Below are 16,816 nucleotides of genomic sequence, written 5' to 3'. Positions count from 1 at the left end.
CATGAGTATGAGACAGACACAAGCACATCAAAGAATATGAAAAAATGGAGGATAAATATTGGGAGGAAGATTATTAAAATGAGGAGGAAGAGGATGTTTACTTTCATCAATAGTTTTTCAATACACCCATTGTGTACTAGTTCCTTCGTTATCATATGTTTTCTTAGAAAGTGATATTTCATCAAGAGCTATCATGAGGTCCATCATCACTTGAACGTAGTAAGATTCAAGGAGACCAGGTGAGTATTTTCAACGGTGGCGGAGCCAGGATTTTCGCCACGGGTGTTCATACTTTAGGACAAGTAAAAAAATAAACCTTGCTAGTTAGATTATAAAGATTGGCTTCAAAATAGTCATACCTCAATTATTAATTTCTACATAATGCTCCAAGTTGTTCATACTCTTTTACCTGTTCAATATCAAATTAACCAACTATCCAAAATAAAAATTCTTAAAACGGAAACTTACAAAATATCAATGGATAAACTAAGGAAGATGAAGTAGGACAAATATATTGACGGATAGTTTCATACACACCAAAATATGTAAAGTGGTAACTACAATTGCACTCGATGACACTTCATCTCTTGAAATGTTTTCATAATACACTCATTAGAAACATCTTTAAATACTTTTTTCTCTACATAAGGCACTATGAAACCATCTAAGAATTCATCATCCATTTAATTTCGCAAGTCATTCTTGATAATCTTCATTGCCGAAAAAGCTCTTTCAACTGTAGCAGTGGCAACAGGTAGAAACAAAGCAACCTTCACTAAAAGAAATATGAGAGAATAGGTTAAATGCTTCTTTGTCTCAACCAACTTTCTTGAAAGTTCTTCAAGTCCACCCAAATTGGAGAACCTTTCATCAATATCACGAACATCAATAATGTAATTAACAAGTTGATTCTCAAGAGCTCTCATGTTGGACCCATCAAAATCATTAGGATATAATTCACCCATTCTCATTATCTTCTTTATGTCAAAACTAGAAAATGAATCAATTGGATTCAAGCAAGATACTCCATTAAGCAAATCACTTGTCACCTCATTGAAACGATCATTATCTTCTTGTAGTTGCCAATAAATGATTTTATAAAACACATCCACACGATAATGATGCAAAGTAGTACAAATAGCTACTTTACGTCGTGATCTCCCAGAATTAGCATATGGATCATCAAAATTGGGTAATGAAATGCCATGCTTGATACAAAATGCTTCTACCTTTTCTTTAAGTGAATCCCATCCAATATTTTTTTTAAGAGAGGATCCCATTCATTATCTTTTAAAGCTTGCAACCTTCTCTTTGCTACCTTTACAAGAATCATGGCATTTGCAATGTCTTGCTCCTTTTTCTGTAATGAAACATTAAGATCATTTGTGATTCCTAAAACATCAGTCATCAAATGCAACAAAAAAATAGTCTCAAACGTTTGACAACTTCTGAGAAATTCCGATGTGCTTGCTCTTTCTTCCAAAGTACTTGCATTTTACATCAACAATAGAGTCAAAGCTACGAATAAAGTTTCCAAATGACTTGTAGTGAGATCCCCAATGAGTATCACTGGCTTTAACAAGACCAAGTTCTTGATTCAACCCTCTACCCGTTTCTAGTTCACCCATATCCAATGCCATTTGGAGATGCTTTTTTTGAGATTCTCGAAAATTATCCACACGTTTAAAAGAAGCTCTCAACACATTCAAAATATTTGAAATTAATAATACAAGTTCACCTACTTGAACACACTTTTTAGAAATCGCAACAAGAGTCAATTGCAGTTGATGAGCAAAACAATGAACAGAATGAGCCGATCTACTTTTTTGTCTAATCAACGTTTTAAGACCACCTAGCTCACCTTGCATATTGCTTGCCCCATCGTAACATTTTCCACGTACATTAGATAAAGTCAAAGAATGGTGAGCAAGTACATCTACAATTGCTTTCTTTAGAGATAAAACACTAGTATCTTTAATATGAACAAGTCCAATAAATGCCTCCATCACAAACCCCATTTTGTCAACATATCTTAGAAAAATAACCATTTGCTCTTTGCGTGACACGTCTCTAGATTCATTAACCAATAAAGCAAAGTAGTCACTATTTATATCCTCTATTATAGCCTTAATTGTTTCAATCGCACACACACTCACAATATCTTTTTAGATGTCATGAAAAGTCATTTTTTATTTTTTGGAGCTTTTTCTAACACAAAAAGTTTAATTGCATCACATCTAGCAGCTAACCAAGAAAGAGCTTCAAGAAAATTACCCTTGTTCAATGACGATTCACTCTCGTCATGACCACGAAATGCAAAACCTTGATTCAAGAAGAGTCTTGCCACATTGATTGAAGCGTTTAAACGAACCTGCTATTCATGCTTACTTTTATCATCCAACTTGTAAAATGCGGCTTGAATGGATTGTTGTTCTCGCATGGAATCTTCACACTTTCTTTTGGATTGATTATGAACGCTATTCGGTGGACCAATATGTATAGCAAAGCTATCCTTTCTATGCCAATTTGTAAATCCCTTAGTCGAAAATACATTACCACCACCTTGATTAAAGCTTTCTCCTTGAAACAAATAACAAGGTAAACAATAAGCAGCATCCGCACTAATACTGTATTCCAAACAATCACGATATTCATCAAACCACATATAAACAAAACGATGCAGTGTTCCAAAAAAATCAGTTTGAGGAAACTGATGAGTTTGAATTTGACAAGGACCTTTAATGATGTATGCCCTCCTTATCTCATCACGAAGGTTTGGATAATAATTCAAAATTGGAGTTCTTTCAGCCGGATCAGCCTTTAAATCATTTACATCAAATTTTTGTCTTTGGGAAGAGTGAGATGATATTTCTATTTGGTTGACATTTTCATCTCGGCGTAGTTGATTTTGATTTTGAGGTGCCAAGCTTGTTTTGGGTACTCTAAAAAAATATTTCTCCAAACTCATTGAACTCTAAATTGAAATAGTAGTCAAGTATACCAAACTTATTAAAAATCATCCACAATACACCAAATAGTTGATCGATACTCAAATAAATAAAGTAGCTTTTAACATAAAAATTAAGATATTCAAGTCTTTCAACACATGATTAGAAAAAACTAAACTAAAGAAAAAAAGAATTAAGAAATACCTTTTCACACTTCAATGGCGATTGAGGAAGAAATATACAATGATTAAAGCTTCCAATTTCTTAAAACTTGTAAATATGTATGAAAGTTGAGAAGAGAGAAAGGTAAAGAGTAAAGTTGTAAAGGGTTTTTGGGAGAAGAAGAAGACAAAAAACTAAAAGAAAAAGACAGCTATGATTTTTTTTTTTAATTTTTAAATTAAGAAAAGTCAAAAGTAGACCTTTTGTTTCCTTAACTTAAAAAAGGTAACTTTTGTACTTTTTCTTAAGAGAAAAACGGAACAAATATTAAATAAACGAAATGTTCAAGTCTGGAATCGAACCCAGGCTGAGTTTTGCCTTTTCTAAGAGAACAAACGGAATAATGAAAAAAATTTAAAAAAACTCCAACACTTGGGCTTGAACCCGGAACGCTGAGGCATCTTTGCACAGCCTTAACCGCTGGGCTGTCAACCTTATTTATTGTGTCAAGGTTGTTCAACAGTTAGTATATATCCAAAAAATTCGATATTTAGTATATATACCCATAAAAAATTTCCGACGAAGGTTGTTTATCTGACCACCCTCGCCATGTCATAGCTCCGCCCCTGATTTTCAAGCATTAGAACCAACAACAATAGAGTTATGGAGCTCCCTTTCTTTGAACTTACTTATTTATATGTTATATGCTTTGTAAGATAAAGACTTACCTAATTACGCGATCCATGGGTTATTTTCTTATATATACTTGTTTTAGAGAAAATTCATTTACATGATTGTATGCATACACGCTATGAATCATATCTCCACATGTCACATGTTGTGTTTGCATGTCGTAGTCGTTTAAAAAAAACATTTGCTCATAGGACACCTATATAGATTAAAATTTATAAAAATATTGGTTACATGCCATTTATTTTATAAATAATGTGCTTACATGTTATATGTTTCATAAAGGTATTGACACATGATAAATATTTTTTACAGATAATTATACGGTTTTGAAGTTTTTATATAATTAGCGCATCAAAGTTTCACCACAAAAATGATGTATGATTTATCATATATAAGACATAAATGCATTTTTTCCAAAGCTACAGTCCATATGATAATATGTCACCTGTTGTATAAAGCCTAGTAATTACATGTTAGGTACTCTTTCTAGATTATCTACCTAAATGTTATTCATAGACCATTTATTCATAAAATTTATTTTATCCAAATCATTTGCTTATACTCTATGTGCGTCACAGAAAATGTGAGAATATGCTATATTCTTAATTATTAGCACATATGTTATATGGTCCTAAACTTATTTTCCCATATATTTTTGTCTCTCAAAAATATTTGATTATATGGCGTGTGCCTATATATTAGAAATCAACTTCTCCCATACTAAAAAAAGTATATATCATGAACTATTTGTTCTTATGTTAATAAATCACCTTATATTATAAGGATAACATAACAAAGATCATTATATGTAAACTATACATCTTGAAAATTTCATAACTATATGTCAAACATTTTCTAACTTGTTTGTTTAAATGTTATCTGTTTTATAATTTTTAGTCTATTGTGTATGTGTTAAATGTTTAAGATGTAAAAATGATATAGATTTTATAACTTTATATGTTTAAATATTATTGAACACATGCTCATATGTCAAGCTTAAGTTATTTGTACGTTATAAGATTTAAAGTTTGAGAGCTTATGTTTGAAGCAGTTTCACATCTCCCTTAATACAAGGTCGCACGTTAAATTTAAGATAATAATTTATTTTCGCGACTTGCCTAGTGCGTGTATTGTTGTGTAGTTCATAACTTATTTACATATAACTAACATGTTTTTTTAGCTAAATTTACATCATATGCCTACAAGGCCCACATATGCATAGGTTAAAGTCCTTAATTCTTTTAAGACTCACTAATTCACATAATTATGCATTTTTCGTATTCACTTATTTATATATCATGAATTTTATGCAACATACTTATTTGTATATTACATGCCATTTCATGCACACCTATTTGAGTAAATGAATAGAGGTAAGTTTTACTATTTAGTTGTGCTATGTGTTGCATTCTAGTCGAGGAGATTTAAGTTGAGCATCTTCTTGTTCATATGCTAATATTTCTCTAAGAGGCACATGGGTGAGATTTGACTGAGTTCTAGGTTTATGATATTCCAAAATATAAAGGAGATTTTCAAAATTTTGAAAAAATTTCTAGCCTTTTATTTGTGGTATTATCTTCATTCGCTGACGAATGTCCTAAAGGGTAAAGATGTAACACCTCGAATATTTATAGTTGTCATTCAAGCCATGTTGAAGTCTTACGAATCTAAATTTAAAATTTTTATTGTAACAATCCTCGTGTTTGGGAACATCAATTTTAAATTAACATTTTATTAAATTATATATTTTATTGCCTTCCTAAAATGTCTTAAATATTTATGAAAAAATCTTTAGTTACAATATATGTGCACATGTATTTATTTAATAAGATTTATAGATTAGTATTTTAAATAGGAGATATTTATAAACCTATCTATAATTAAATATATGTATTTATTATGATACTTATCTCTTATATATGGCCACGTCAATTCACTTGCTAAATGGAAAAATGAGTAGCAATTAATGTTAGTGGGATGTCTAATTATTGGTAATTAATTTAGTAGAAATCCACTTATTTTTCAAGAAAGCATTTTTCATGGAAAACATTTCCTTCGTACAAAAACACACCCAAAGATTTTTGTTTCTCACTTTCTTACATATATACCAACATGTAAGCATTTTAAGTACTAATTGTTAGATTTAAAAAGTGTATTGTTAAATTCAAGATTTGTCTGGAGATCAATCCCTGAACTACCAAACACTGGCATACAAAAGTTCTATGCACATCATTTAGGGGGAGCAACTGACACAAGTCAACTACAAAATCTCATGAAATATTGTCATCACCAAAAAGTTTTTGGGAGATTGTTAGCGCAAGATTTTAATGATAATCAATTGTCCATGTTTGCAGGATAACTGATCATCAAAAAGGAAAGAATTACGGAAGCATCAAAACTAAATATATACTGAAGTCAAGGGATCTAAATAAGGAGCTATATCTTTTAGTATCAAAACAGACAATCAAGGTATCAAAGTTTACGTGGAAATCCGGCCTAAATGAATCAAGCAAATTGTGGTGAAAAAGAGAAGATGTCAACAAGATTTGAGTATAACTATTAAAGGAAAAGAAGATCAGGCAAAGAGCAAAAGAAGACATATGAATCAATCAAATGATGCTGAAGTAAGCCTTCACTTTATTCTTGGAAAATAGAATTCTCAATTACCTCTTTCCAATGATCAATTCTCTTGGGTCGCGATCTCTTCACAAAAGAAAATTCAAGTCTTGACCACTCTATAAAAGCACAAGTGCTACTAAGAAAGAACTTGTACAACGAGTCTGAATCACCTAACATTCTCTACTCTACTTTTAACAAGCATTGTATTACTTAGTTCCTACTGTGTAAACAACAAAGAGAGGAGAGAGAAAAACATTGTTGACAAGACTTTGTTTCAAAAAGAAAAAGAGAGAAAAAGTTCACAAAGTGTAGACATAGGAACTATGCTCAATCTTGTACTCACAACAAAGTTCACAAAGGCTAGAAGAGAACACCCTTGCAACCAAGGGGACTCGCCGTTAGATCCATTCTGGATCCCAACCAATATAAAAACATCTGGTGTCAAGTTTATTTTCTCCACTTGTATTCCTGATTATTTATCTCTCCTAACAATAGTTGACTGGTGAATCTTATAAATCAACTATTCTAAAATCGAAAAAGGAGAAATTCACCCCCCTCTTGCACTTTTACAGAGATGGAAGCTTGGAATGCTCTTCACTAAAATGGAAGCTCACTCGACACTCCTTCCAATCACTAGGTTGTAGCTAGCTATAATGCCCCTTCACTGCCAAGCAAAAGTGAATCACTAGATCATGAACCTGACACTATTTAACCTTTTCGTTATAATCTTTCTTTGAAACCATTACTATGTTAATGCTAATGAGATCCATCAGGTAATCTTCAGCAAATTCAGTGTTCACCAGACACTGGAATTCTCGCATCCTCCAGAAACATCCCCATATAAAGAAGACAAGACTTTAACCAATCAACTAAGTTATCAAAACTCAACTGCATAATAGCCGACTATATTCTTCGCACTCACAATCAAGATAGTCAAATAAAGAATCTTTCACCTCATTCCACCAAGATTCTTTCATTTTTATTTTTTTGATTATTTCAGCTAGCTATACAACCACTAGAGGCAGTCCTTTGCATTTTTCTGCAACTGCTTGACTCACATCTTGTAGTTCAGGCGGGCAATCTTCCCTTTGAAACACTTTTTTCTGCAACAATTTGCAACTTTCTTCTATTGTGAGGAATGGAAGAGAATAAGGATCATTATGGTACTTGACTTGCTCACCCACTTTCTCAAGTTGAGTTGTTACTACTATTCGACTTCCATTTCCAATATCTGGAAAAGAAACCTTAAGTCATCCCATGCCACACAATCCCACATGTCATCCAAAACAATAAGATATCTCTTTCTCATTAAGCTTTTTATCAACTCATCAACAAGGATATCATCCTTATCTCCCTTGTCCTATTGGAATCGGTAACTTGACTAAAAATCTCTTGTAGAAGCGTTCTCCAGTTCTATGTTTGGAAAATGACGCACCATGCTCGAACATCTAAATGAGAAACAATGTGTACACCTTTCTAGCCATTGTCATTTTCCCTTGTCCCTACATGCCTACAATTGGGACGACGTATAGATAATTTGTACCTCTAATAAAATACTAAATCATTTTTTCTATGTCATTCCCAAAGCCCACTATCTCCTCATCAGTCACTGGATTGCTATGTCGAGTTGGCAGGTGTTTAAATGGTGCTACCACATAGCAAGGATTAAGAGCAACGCCTGCTGACCACATCTCAGTCACCTCCGCATTAATTTGCTTGATTTCTTTTAAGATTGTAGGAAGTGAGCAAAATATACGCCAAAATACATTATACTGAGCTAGAATAGAGTCAATGGCAACTTCAACTTCATATGCCAAATTGATGGTACGTCTCTGAAGATCATAAAGAATTTCATGTTCGTGGTGCACCTTGGTGACATCTCTAAAAATGGATGATAAAGATGACAGATCCTTCTCTAAAATGGATGTAAGAGCTGATAGCTCTTCCTCCAAATTCCCCAAAAGAGGTTTCATCAGGAAATCTAAACCAGATTTAGATTTCGACATCTCATTCAGTTTCCGTATAAGAGAATCCAAAAAGCACAATCCACCAACAGTGGTAAACTGAAATGGAGTGAATTTTATGGATTTATAGTACGTCTCCACTTCTGCCTTCAAATCTAGAGTTTTCTCCAATATCTGAATTGAGCAAAGACTTAGTTTGCCAGTGTCATCTTTGTTTATAGAGCTAGGAAGAAGCTTTTGAATTACATTTAGAACATCACCCGCTATAGCTCCAACCTTTTCCATAACCTCATTCATAGAGTTACCGTTAATAACATGATTTGACACATCAACATAAAGGAAAACCAACAAGAACTCTATTGCTACATCAATATTTTGAGCAGAATTATTATTAGGAAATTGCTCGAGCTTTTTGTTTCTGAGATACATCAGCAAATTGTGGAGATGATGAGAAAATCCTTTTGGTAATTTCTTGTCCTTGAAAGTTCTTGATTGAGTAAACTTGGAAGCCTTTAGTTCACTGAGAAAAATCTTCTTCATTTCCACCTCCACTAACACAATTAATAATAATAGATAAGGAGGTTTATTAAAGATATCATACTCATATGTGTCAACCTCATCCTCATCTGTATCATCTACAAAATCAGTAACAAAATAAATTGATGCAGAAAGACAAAAATGTCCCACATTGTTAGCCATGAACTAAGTTTGAGTCTCCAAACGTTCAAGCTTCTCATCGTTGACATAACCATTTATCTCTGTGGCATATAAGTATCTCAAAAATCTCATTTTTCTTTTGAACAATTTTCAGTTGCTTTGTAAATCTGTTTATTGAAATGCTTTCTTTTGGACGCAATCCATATATTCCCAGGACCATCATCAGTACATCATTTAGATTCTTTTCGAGACAATCCATATATTTCACAGATCAAAATCGTTCAACTCATAATTATAACTTAAACTGGGTTTACCTTTAAATAATTCCAACAAATGTGATTATGGACTTTCTAGATTAAGGTTAGTTTCACATTCATCTGTGTTAACATGATTGTAGGAGTATCAACATGATTATAGTAAATCATGATTATAGAGATCCATAATAATTGTAGGGATTCATAATAAGGGAATATCTCTTTTTACCTTGTATATATATTTGTTTCCTAGAATAGGTTAGAAGTCTTAGTAAGCAATTATGTGTATATATATGAAAGCTGTACATCGTGAAAATTAATAATATACAGAAGAATTCAGTTAGCAACATTATTCTTACTGTTCTTCATGGTATCAAAGCACCAACATCGAATTGGAATCGAAACGACACCCGAATAATTTTTTTTCTTCACAATGGGAGACCAGACACCCACCTCTCTTCCACAATTTGTCATCGTCCATCACGATAACTCAACTTTCCCAACGAGTATTGTTCTTGATGAAACGAATTTTTCCCTCTGGTCACAATGGATGGAGATGCGCATTGGTGCACGAAATAAAATCGGGTTCTTGACAGGAGAAAAAGTGAAGCCAACAACGAATGATTCGAGTTATGCGACATGGATTACTGACAATAACAGAGTTAAGAGTTGGCTCATTGATTCAATGAGCCCTCATCTTATGCAGCGATTTATCCGACTCGCCACAGCCAAGGAGATATGGGAAGCTATTGCAAAAACCTTCTATGATGGATCTGATGAAACTTGTTTGTTTGAGTTAAATAAAAAATCTTTCACTGCCAAACAGAATGGTAGACCTTTGTCTACTTTCTATAATGAACTGGTTGAAATCTTTTAGGAAATCGACCATCGAATAGTCGCACAGGAGGAAGCAGTTGCTGGAGTCATACACACGCATTCCATTATGGCTAGGCTGCGAGTTCATATATTCCTCAATGGACTTGACGCAGAATTCGATCAAGTTCGTGGTGAGATTCTACGAAAGGATCCAAAGCTGGATCTGGAAAGTACATATGCATATGTTAGACGGGAATTTCAATAGAGGCAGACCATGGGAACTTCTCGCCCAATTCCGGAAAGCTCAGCCATGGCAGTTCACCGAAAGAAAGGGCACAATAACTCATCATCCGGAAAATCTAATGATTTTATTTGTAATCACTGTGGTGAGAAAGGACATTCGAAACAACGATGTTATGAGATTATCGGATACCCGGACTGGTGGGATTTCTCAAAGAAGCCTAGAAAAAATATCAATGTCAGTGTATCAATGGCTATGCAAGGACACCACAGATCCACCCAAGAAGAAAAATTGCAACCCATTGCCAATGTTGTTCATCCAGGTATTTCTGGTAAGGTGGATGTATTTTCTGTCACTACTAAGAATAATGCTTGGATTATTGACACAGGGGCAACTGATCATATGACAAACGATTCCACCAAATTACAGATTTTTAAATCGTCATCTCAATCTGACATCTCTACCGCAAATGGTAGTACTTCTCCTATTACAGGAGAGGGATCAATTGTTCTTTCTAATACTTTGACTCTTGATACCGTCCTAGTAGTTCCCACACTTTCTTATAATCTTTTATCAGTTGGCAGAATTACCTCAACACTCCATTGTACCGTAACTTTTTGGCCTTCATTCTGTGTTTTTCAGGACATTCTGACCAGGAGGACTCTTGGTTATGGTGTTAAACGAAATGAGCTGTATTATTTGGAGTTGACTGAAGATGGAAAAAAACAATTTCATCATGCATTTCATACGAGTGGGGTTGAGAAGACTCGTGATAGTGTTTGGCTATGGCATAGGCGACTCGGTCACATTTCCTTTGCGTACCTTAAGAAACTTAGGCCAAGTCTGTTTTCTGGTTTAGATATTTCAGATCTTAAATGTGATATATGTGAATTAGCAAAAAACCATCGTGTTCCATATTCACCCAGTTTAAATAAATGCTCCCAGCCTTTTGGTGTCATACATTCTGATATTTGGGGACCTGCAAAGGTTCCATCCCTCTCAAATGCTCGTTATTTTATTACTTTTATAGATGAATGCACTAGGTTTACATGGGTATCTTTGCTTCGTAAGAGGAGTGATGCATATATGGCATTTAAGGAGTTCTACAATATGGTCCATATCCAATATCAACATAAAATTCAAATTTGGCAATCCGATAATGCCATGGAATTTGTTGATGCTTCATTTAGTGAATATTTAAGCCAGTTGGGAATACGACACCATACTTCTTGTTCGTATACACCACAACAAAGTGGGTTGGCAGAAAGGAAGAATCGGCAAATTATGGAGGTAGTACGTGCATCTCTTTTCGGGATGAACATGCCACGGTTTTATTGGGGGGAGGCGGTCAAATCTGCTGTGTATCTTACCAATCGGGTTCCTTCCCGAGTTATTGACTTCCAAACTCCACAAGATAAACTGAAATCCTTTTGCTCAATTCCGCATATGCCAAATCTCGAACCAAGAATTTTTGGGTGTACTGTATTTGTTCATATTCCCAAAGTCTTACGAAACAAATTGGATCCTTGTGCCACACGATGTATTTTTGTTGGATATTCAGATTTTCAAAAGGGCTACAGATGTTATGATCCACGCACGAAAAAGTTGCAAGTATCCTTAGATGTATCCTTCCATGAAACTGAGCCATACTACACAGGGGGAGTTTTGGGCTCATCTCTTCAGGGGGAGAACTCGAGTGATGAGGCTGAGCTATATGGAAGAAACAATGGAAATTCTAAAGGTGAAATTATTTTTTCAGAATTAGAGGCCATCGAAGAAGAATTAAATACACCTTAAGTCACCATTGATCAGCCCAATGTAGATGCTCCAAGTTTGCCAAATGTATCTATGAATAATGATGATGAAAATACATTAGAAGAGCTTGTGTTAACACCATTAACTGAGGAGCCTCCTTCTCAAAATGATCAAGCTAATGTTGGACCCCAGGTAACAAATGATTCCCTCTCAAATTGTCTGTTACCCTCCCGATTACCACAAAGATCAAATAGGGGTGTCCCAAAGAAACAATATGAACCTGATGCTAGAGTAAATGTTAAATATCCTATTAATAATTTTACATCTACTCATAGACTTTCGGATTCATATGCCCTAAATGTTGATCAATTGTCCAAAGTGTCTATTCCTAATAGTGTGCAGGAAGCATTAGCGGATCCAAAGTGGATGAAAGCAATGAATGAAAAGATGGAGGCTCTGGAAAAGAACTCAACTTGGGAACTGGTTTCATTGCCGAAAGGGAAGAGACATGTTGGATGCAAATGGGTATACACTGTAAAACTTAAAGCTGATGGAAGCATCGACATGTATAAAGCAAGGTTAGTGGCAAAAGGTTACACACAAAAGTATGGAGTTGATTATCAAGAAACTTTCGCACCAGTTGCTAAGCTTAATACCGTCCGCATCCTCATATCAGTGGCAGTGAATCGAAATTGGCCTTTGCGACAATTTGACGTAAAGAATGCTTTCTTGAATGGTGACCTGGAGGAAGAAGTATATATGGAGTTTCCACCCGAGGTTAAATATGAGTCTGTACATGATGGTAAAGTCTGTAAATTGAAGAGATCGTTGTATGGGCTTAAACAATCACCCAGAGCCTGGTTTGGAAGGTTTACCTCAGCAATGAAATTGGTTGGTTATAGGCAAAGTAATTCTGATCACACTTTATTTATCAAACATGAAGGAGAAAAAATTACAGCATTAATAGTGTATGTAGATGATATGGTCTTGACTGGTAATGATGTTGAAGAAATGGAGAAACTACAAAGGTATTTGGCCACCATGTTTGAAATGAAAGACCTAGGACACCTACAATATTTTCTGGGTATTGAAGTATCACGATCGAATCTGGGAGTTTCTTTGTGCCAACGGAAGTATGTGTTGGATTTGTTGACTGAAACAGGGATGTTAACATGCAAACCAGTTGAAACACCAATGGAGATGAATCATTCACTTGAAATTTCTTCTGGCAAAGTTTTGGTAGACATAGGTCGCTATCAGCGACTAGTGGGAAAGTTGATCTATCTAACACATACTAGGCCGGACATTGCTTATGCTGTGAGCGTGGTAAGCCAATTTATGCATGCTCCAACTGAGGAACACATGAGAGCACTTTATAGAATCTTGAGATATCTTAAAGGTGGCCCTGGAAAAGGTTTATTGTACTAGTTTGTTTGAGTTAAATCAAAAATCTTTCACTGCCAAACAGAATGGTAGACCTTTGTCTACTTTCTATAATGAACTGGTTGAAATCTTTCAGGAAATCGACCATCGAATAGTCGCACAGGAGGAAGCAGTTGCTGGAGTCATACACACGCATTCCATTATGGCTAGGCTGCGAGTTCATATATTCCTCAATGGACTTGACGCAGAATTCGATCAAGTTCGTGGTGAGATTCTACGAAAGGATCCAAAGCTGGATCTGGAAAGTACATATGCATATGTTAGACGGGAATTTCAACAGAGGCAGACCATGGGAACTTCTCGCCCAATTCCGGAAAGCTCAGCCATGGCAGTTCACCGAAAGAAAGGAACACATGAGAGCACTTCATAGAATCTTGAGATATCTTAAAGGTGCCCCTGGAAAAGGTTTATTGTACTCAAAAAATGAGGCTGCCACCCTTGAAGGTTACACCGATGCTGATTGGACAGGAGATCAATCAACCAGAAAATCCACTTCAGGATATTTCATGTTTGTGGAAGGAAATCTTGTCACCTGGAGAAGCAAGAAACAAAAGGTTGTTGCTCGGTCAAGTGCGGAAGCAGAATTTCGAGGTATGGCACATGGCTTATGCGAACTGTTATGGATTAAAGGAGTGCTACAAGATCTTGGAATTGAATGTTCAAGGCCTGTAAGTTTATTTTGTGATAACAAAGCTGCTATCCAAATAGCTCAAAACCCAGTACAACATGATCGCACTAAACACGTTGAAATTGACCGTCATTTTATCAAAGAGAAGTTGGACCAAAAGATAATTCAGTTTCCATTTGTTAAGTCAGAAAGCCAACTTGCAGACATTCTTACAAAGGCAGTCTCAGGGAGGATATTTCATGGAGTTATTGACAAGTTGTGTATGAGAGACATCTATGCACCAACTTGAGGGGGAGTGTTAACATGATTGTAGGAGTATCAACATGATTATAGTAAATCATGATTATAGATATCTGTAATAATTGTAGGGATTCATAATAAGGGAATATCTCTTTTACCTTGTATATATATTTGTTTCCTAGAATAGGTAGAAGTCTTAGTAAGCAATTATGTGTATATATATGAAAGCTGTACATCGTGAAAATTAATAATATACAGAAGAATTCAGTTAGCAACATTATTCTTACTGTTCTTCAATCTGGAATCTTATCCAATACCTAGTGAAGCTTTCTCACAACTCATTTTCATGTCTCTTAATTAGATCAAACTGAAAGCTACTCAGATCACCTCCACTCTTGATCCTCGTTAGGTGATCTAACATTTCCTCTATTTCATTTTGAGGCATTTTCTGTAAAACAATCCCTGCCAGTTCACCAACATTTGGAATTAGGTTCATTAAGAGCAACATTTTTATTCATCTAGAGTTTGAAGCTATGTTAGTACTTGTGAAAGATTATACATTTTCTGTACCATTTCTTTTAACAAATAAATGGCACATATATTTAGCCTTTTCATATAGTCACTTAACTAATAGTTGTTAGTCCAAAATATCATCTTTCTTATTGATTCTAATTTTCTGAGATTTATAACTATTAGTTGTTATCTCATAAAATCGCTTAACTTAACTATGTCTTTTGAGCGGACCATTTGAGAAATCAACTCTCTATCTATATGCAAAAAGTAATTCATGAAGAAGATGATTTACATTTACAGCTTAACAAGTGAAACCAACTTTTAATTTTGTCTTCTCGTATGCCTGTATAGTATCTTCAATTTTCTGATCCAATTATAAAAAGGAGCAAAAGAGATTATAATTAATATTGAAAGCAGGTTTCATCGAAAAAACAAACATCATGGGGTAAAAAAGAGAGAAATAATTAGTTGCAAAATCTGAAGAAACAAATCTTAATTTCTTCTTTTATAAAAAAACTAATCAAAAAAGTAAAATTTTACCACAAGAGGTTGTATTGGTGGAGCAGTACATACTCCTCCCTTCTTAACCAGATATCGAAATAAGAAAAAAGTCTATAGAAATGAAATGGAAAAAGGTTTGAAGGAAGAAGGAAGATCAAGTAGATGGGCAAATAATTCTTACCCTCAACAAGATATGAAATGTACTAGCGACTTTCTTTAGGTGGTAGCTATAAAGTGGTTCAATAATATAGCTATATTGAGAGTCTTTTTCTTTAGGAAAATACATTATAAAATCCCCCTAAATTTTATCGCTAGTTTCATATTTGAATTATGTACCTTTTTGACATTGCTTAGCATATAAAAGGATTTTACTTTTATATTTGAATGGCCTTTCGAGTGAAAAAACAACAACAACAAAAAAGATTTCTCAAATACAAAAGTAACCTTATTCGCCTATTTTTTCAATAGTTCAACAATTGTTTAAACAATGAACTTTATTCAACGTACCTATTCATGTAATGTGTAGAACTCGATTCACTTGGCTCTTTCGCAATAAAAGATTTGACTCATAGAACTAGTGCAATAAAAAATAAAAAATTACCAATTTAAAAGAGAAAAATAAGATATATTGTGAAGGAGAGAACAAGAAGAAACATTTTTCATTAGAATTGTTAGAGTGTGTTAGAGTCCCACATTAATTGGAAAAGACATTGTTGTAGAAATATCGTCGATTAACTAGCACATAATCACAAACAAAGAAAATCGAAAAGAAGAATAATACAAGGATTTAATGAGGTTTGACTAGGCCTACTCCTCCCAGCAAAAGTAGAAAGAGTTTTCCATTATGAAAGAAAGAGAACAAGTATTACAATGCTTCCAAGCCCTTGAGACTACATTGTGTATCCTGTACAATGACTTAGAATCCCAACTATATCTTCTATATATAGATCTCAAGTACTCCCAAACCTACAAGGAAAATGCTTTCCCAATCCTATAAGCACAATATTTTTCTTTTCCAAATCTATTAAAACAAAGGGTGTCCTAAACTAATAAAAATTATAATATCCTAAAATATATGGGAAAAATTCAAGACATAATTAATAGGCATAATACATAGTGTGTCATTTAACTTAATCGATGACAATGAATGGGTCTGTCAATAATTCTAGTCTTCAATTATGAGAAAAGGAGAAAGCAGACAACTTCCCAATTCATACACTTTTCTTTTTGACACCTAGTCTTCTCGGTGGGCCCGGCCGGTATCTGATTAAATTATAATATAGAAAGATCTTGACATAAATACACATGCCAAGCTAGTAAAGAGAGCAAATATGTCATTTCTAAGACTAAGGGATCAATTTATTTAGAGTTAATGGTCACTT

The 16,816-nt window shown here is 34.3% G+C and overlaps 1 protein-coding gene and 1 pseudogene across 1 annotated transcript; both read right to left on the bottom strand.

Moving 5' to 3' along the window:
* Window positions 1-683: 683 nt before the first annotated feature.
* LOC107058133 (uncharacterized) lies at window positions 684-1,280 on the bottom strand. Its single transcript, XM_015303490.1, has one exon. The coding sequence runs from the start codon at window positions 1,278-1,280 to the stop codon at window positions 684-686; it is 597 nt and encodes a 198-aa protein (XP_015158976.1).
* Window positions 1,281-7,066: 5,786 nt separating this feature from the next.
* On the bottom strand, window positions 7,067-9,778 carry LOC107058132 (putative late blight resistance protein homolog R1B-16; annotated as a pseudogene).
* Between the last annotated feature and the right edge of the window lie 7,038 nt (window positions 9,779-16,816).

Source organism: Solanum tuberosum, unplaced genomic scaffold, assembly GCF_000226075.1.
Source record: "Solanum tuberosum cultivar DM 1-3 516 R44 unplaced genomic scaffold, SolTub_3.0 scf00444, whole genome shotgun sequence".
NCBI classification, from domain to species: domain Eukaryota; kingdom Viridiplantae; phylum Streptophyta; class Magnoliopsida; order Solanales; family Solanaceae; genus Solanum; species Solanum tuberosum.
The sequence above is the reverse complement of the archived record's forward strand: the minus strand, read 5'-3'. Positions and strand labels throughout refer to the sequence as shown.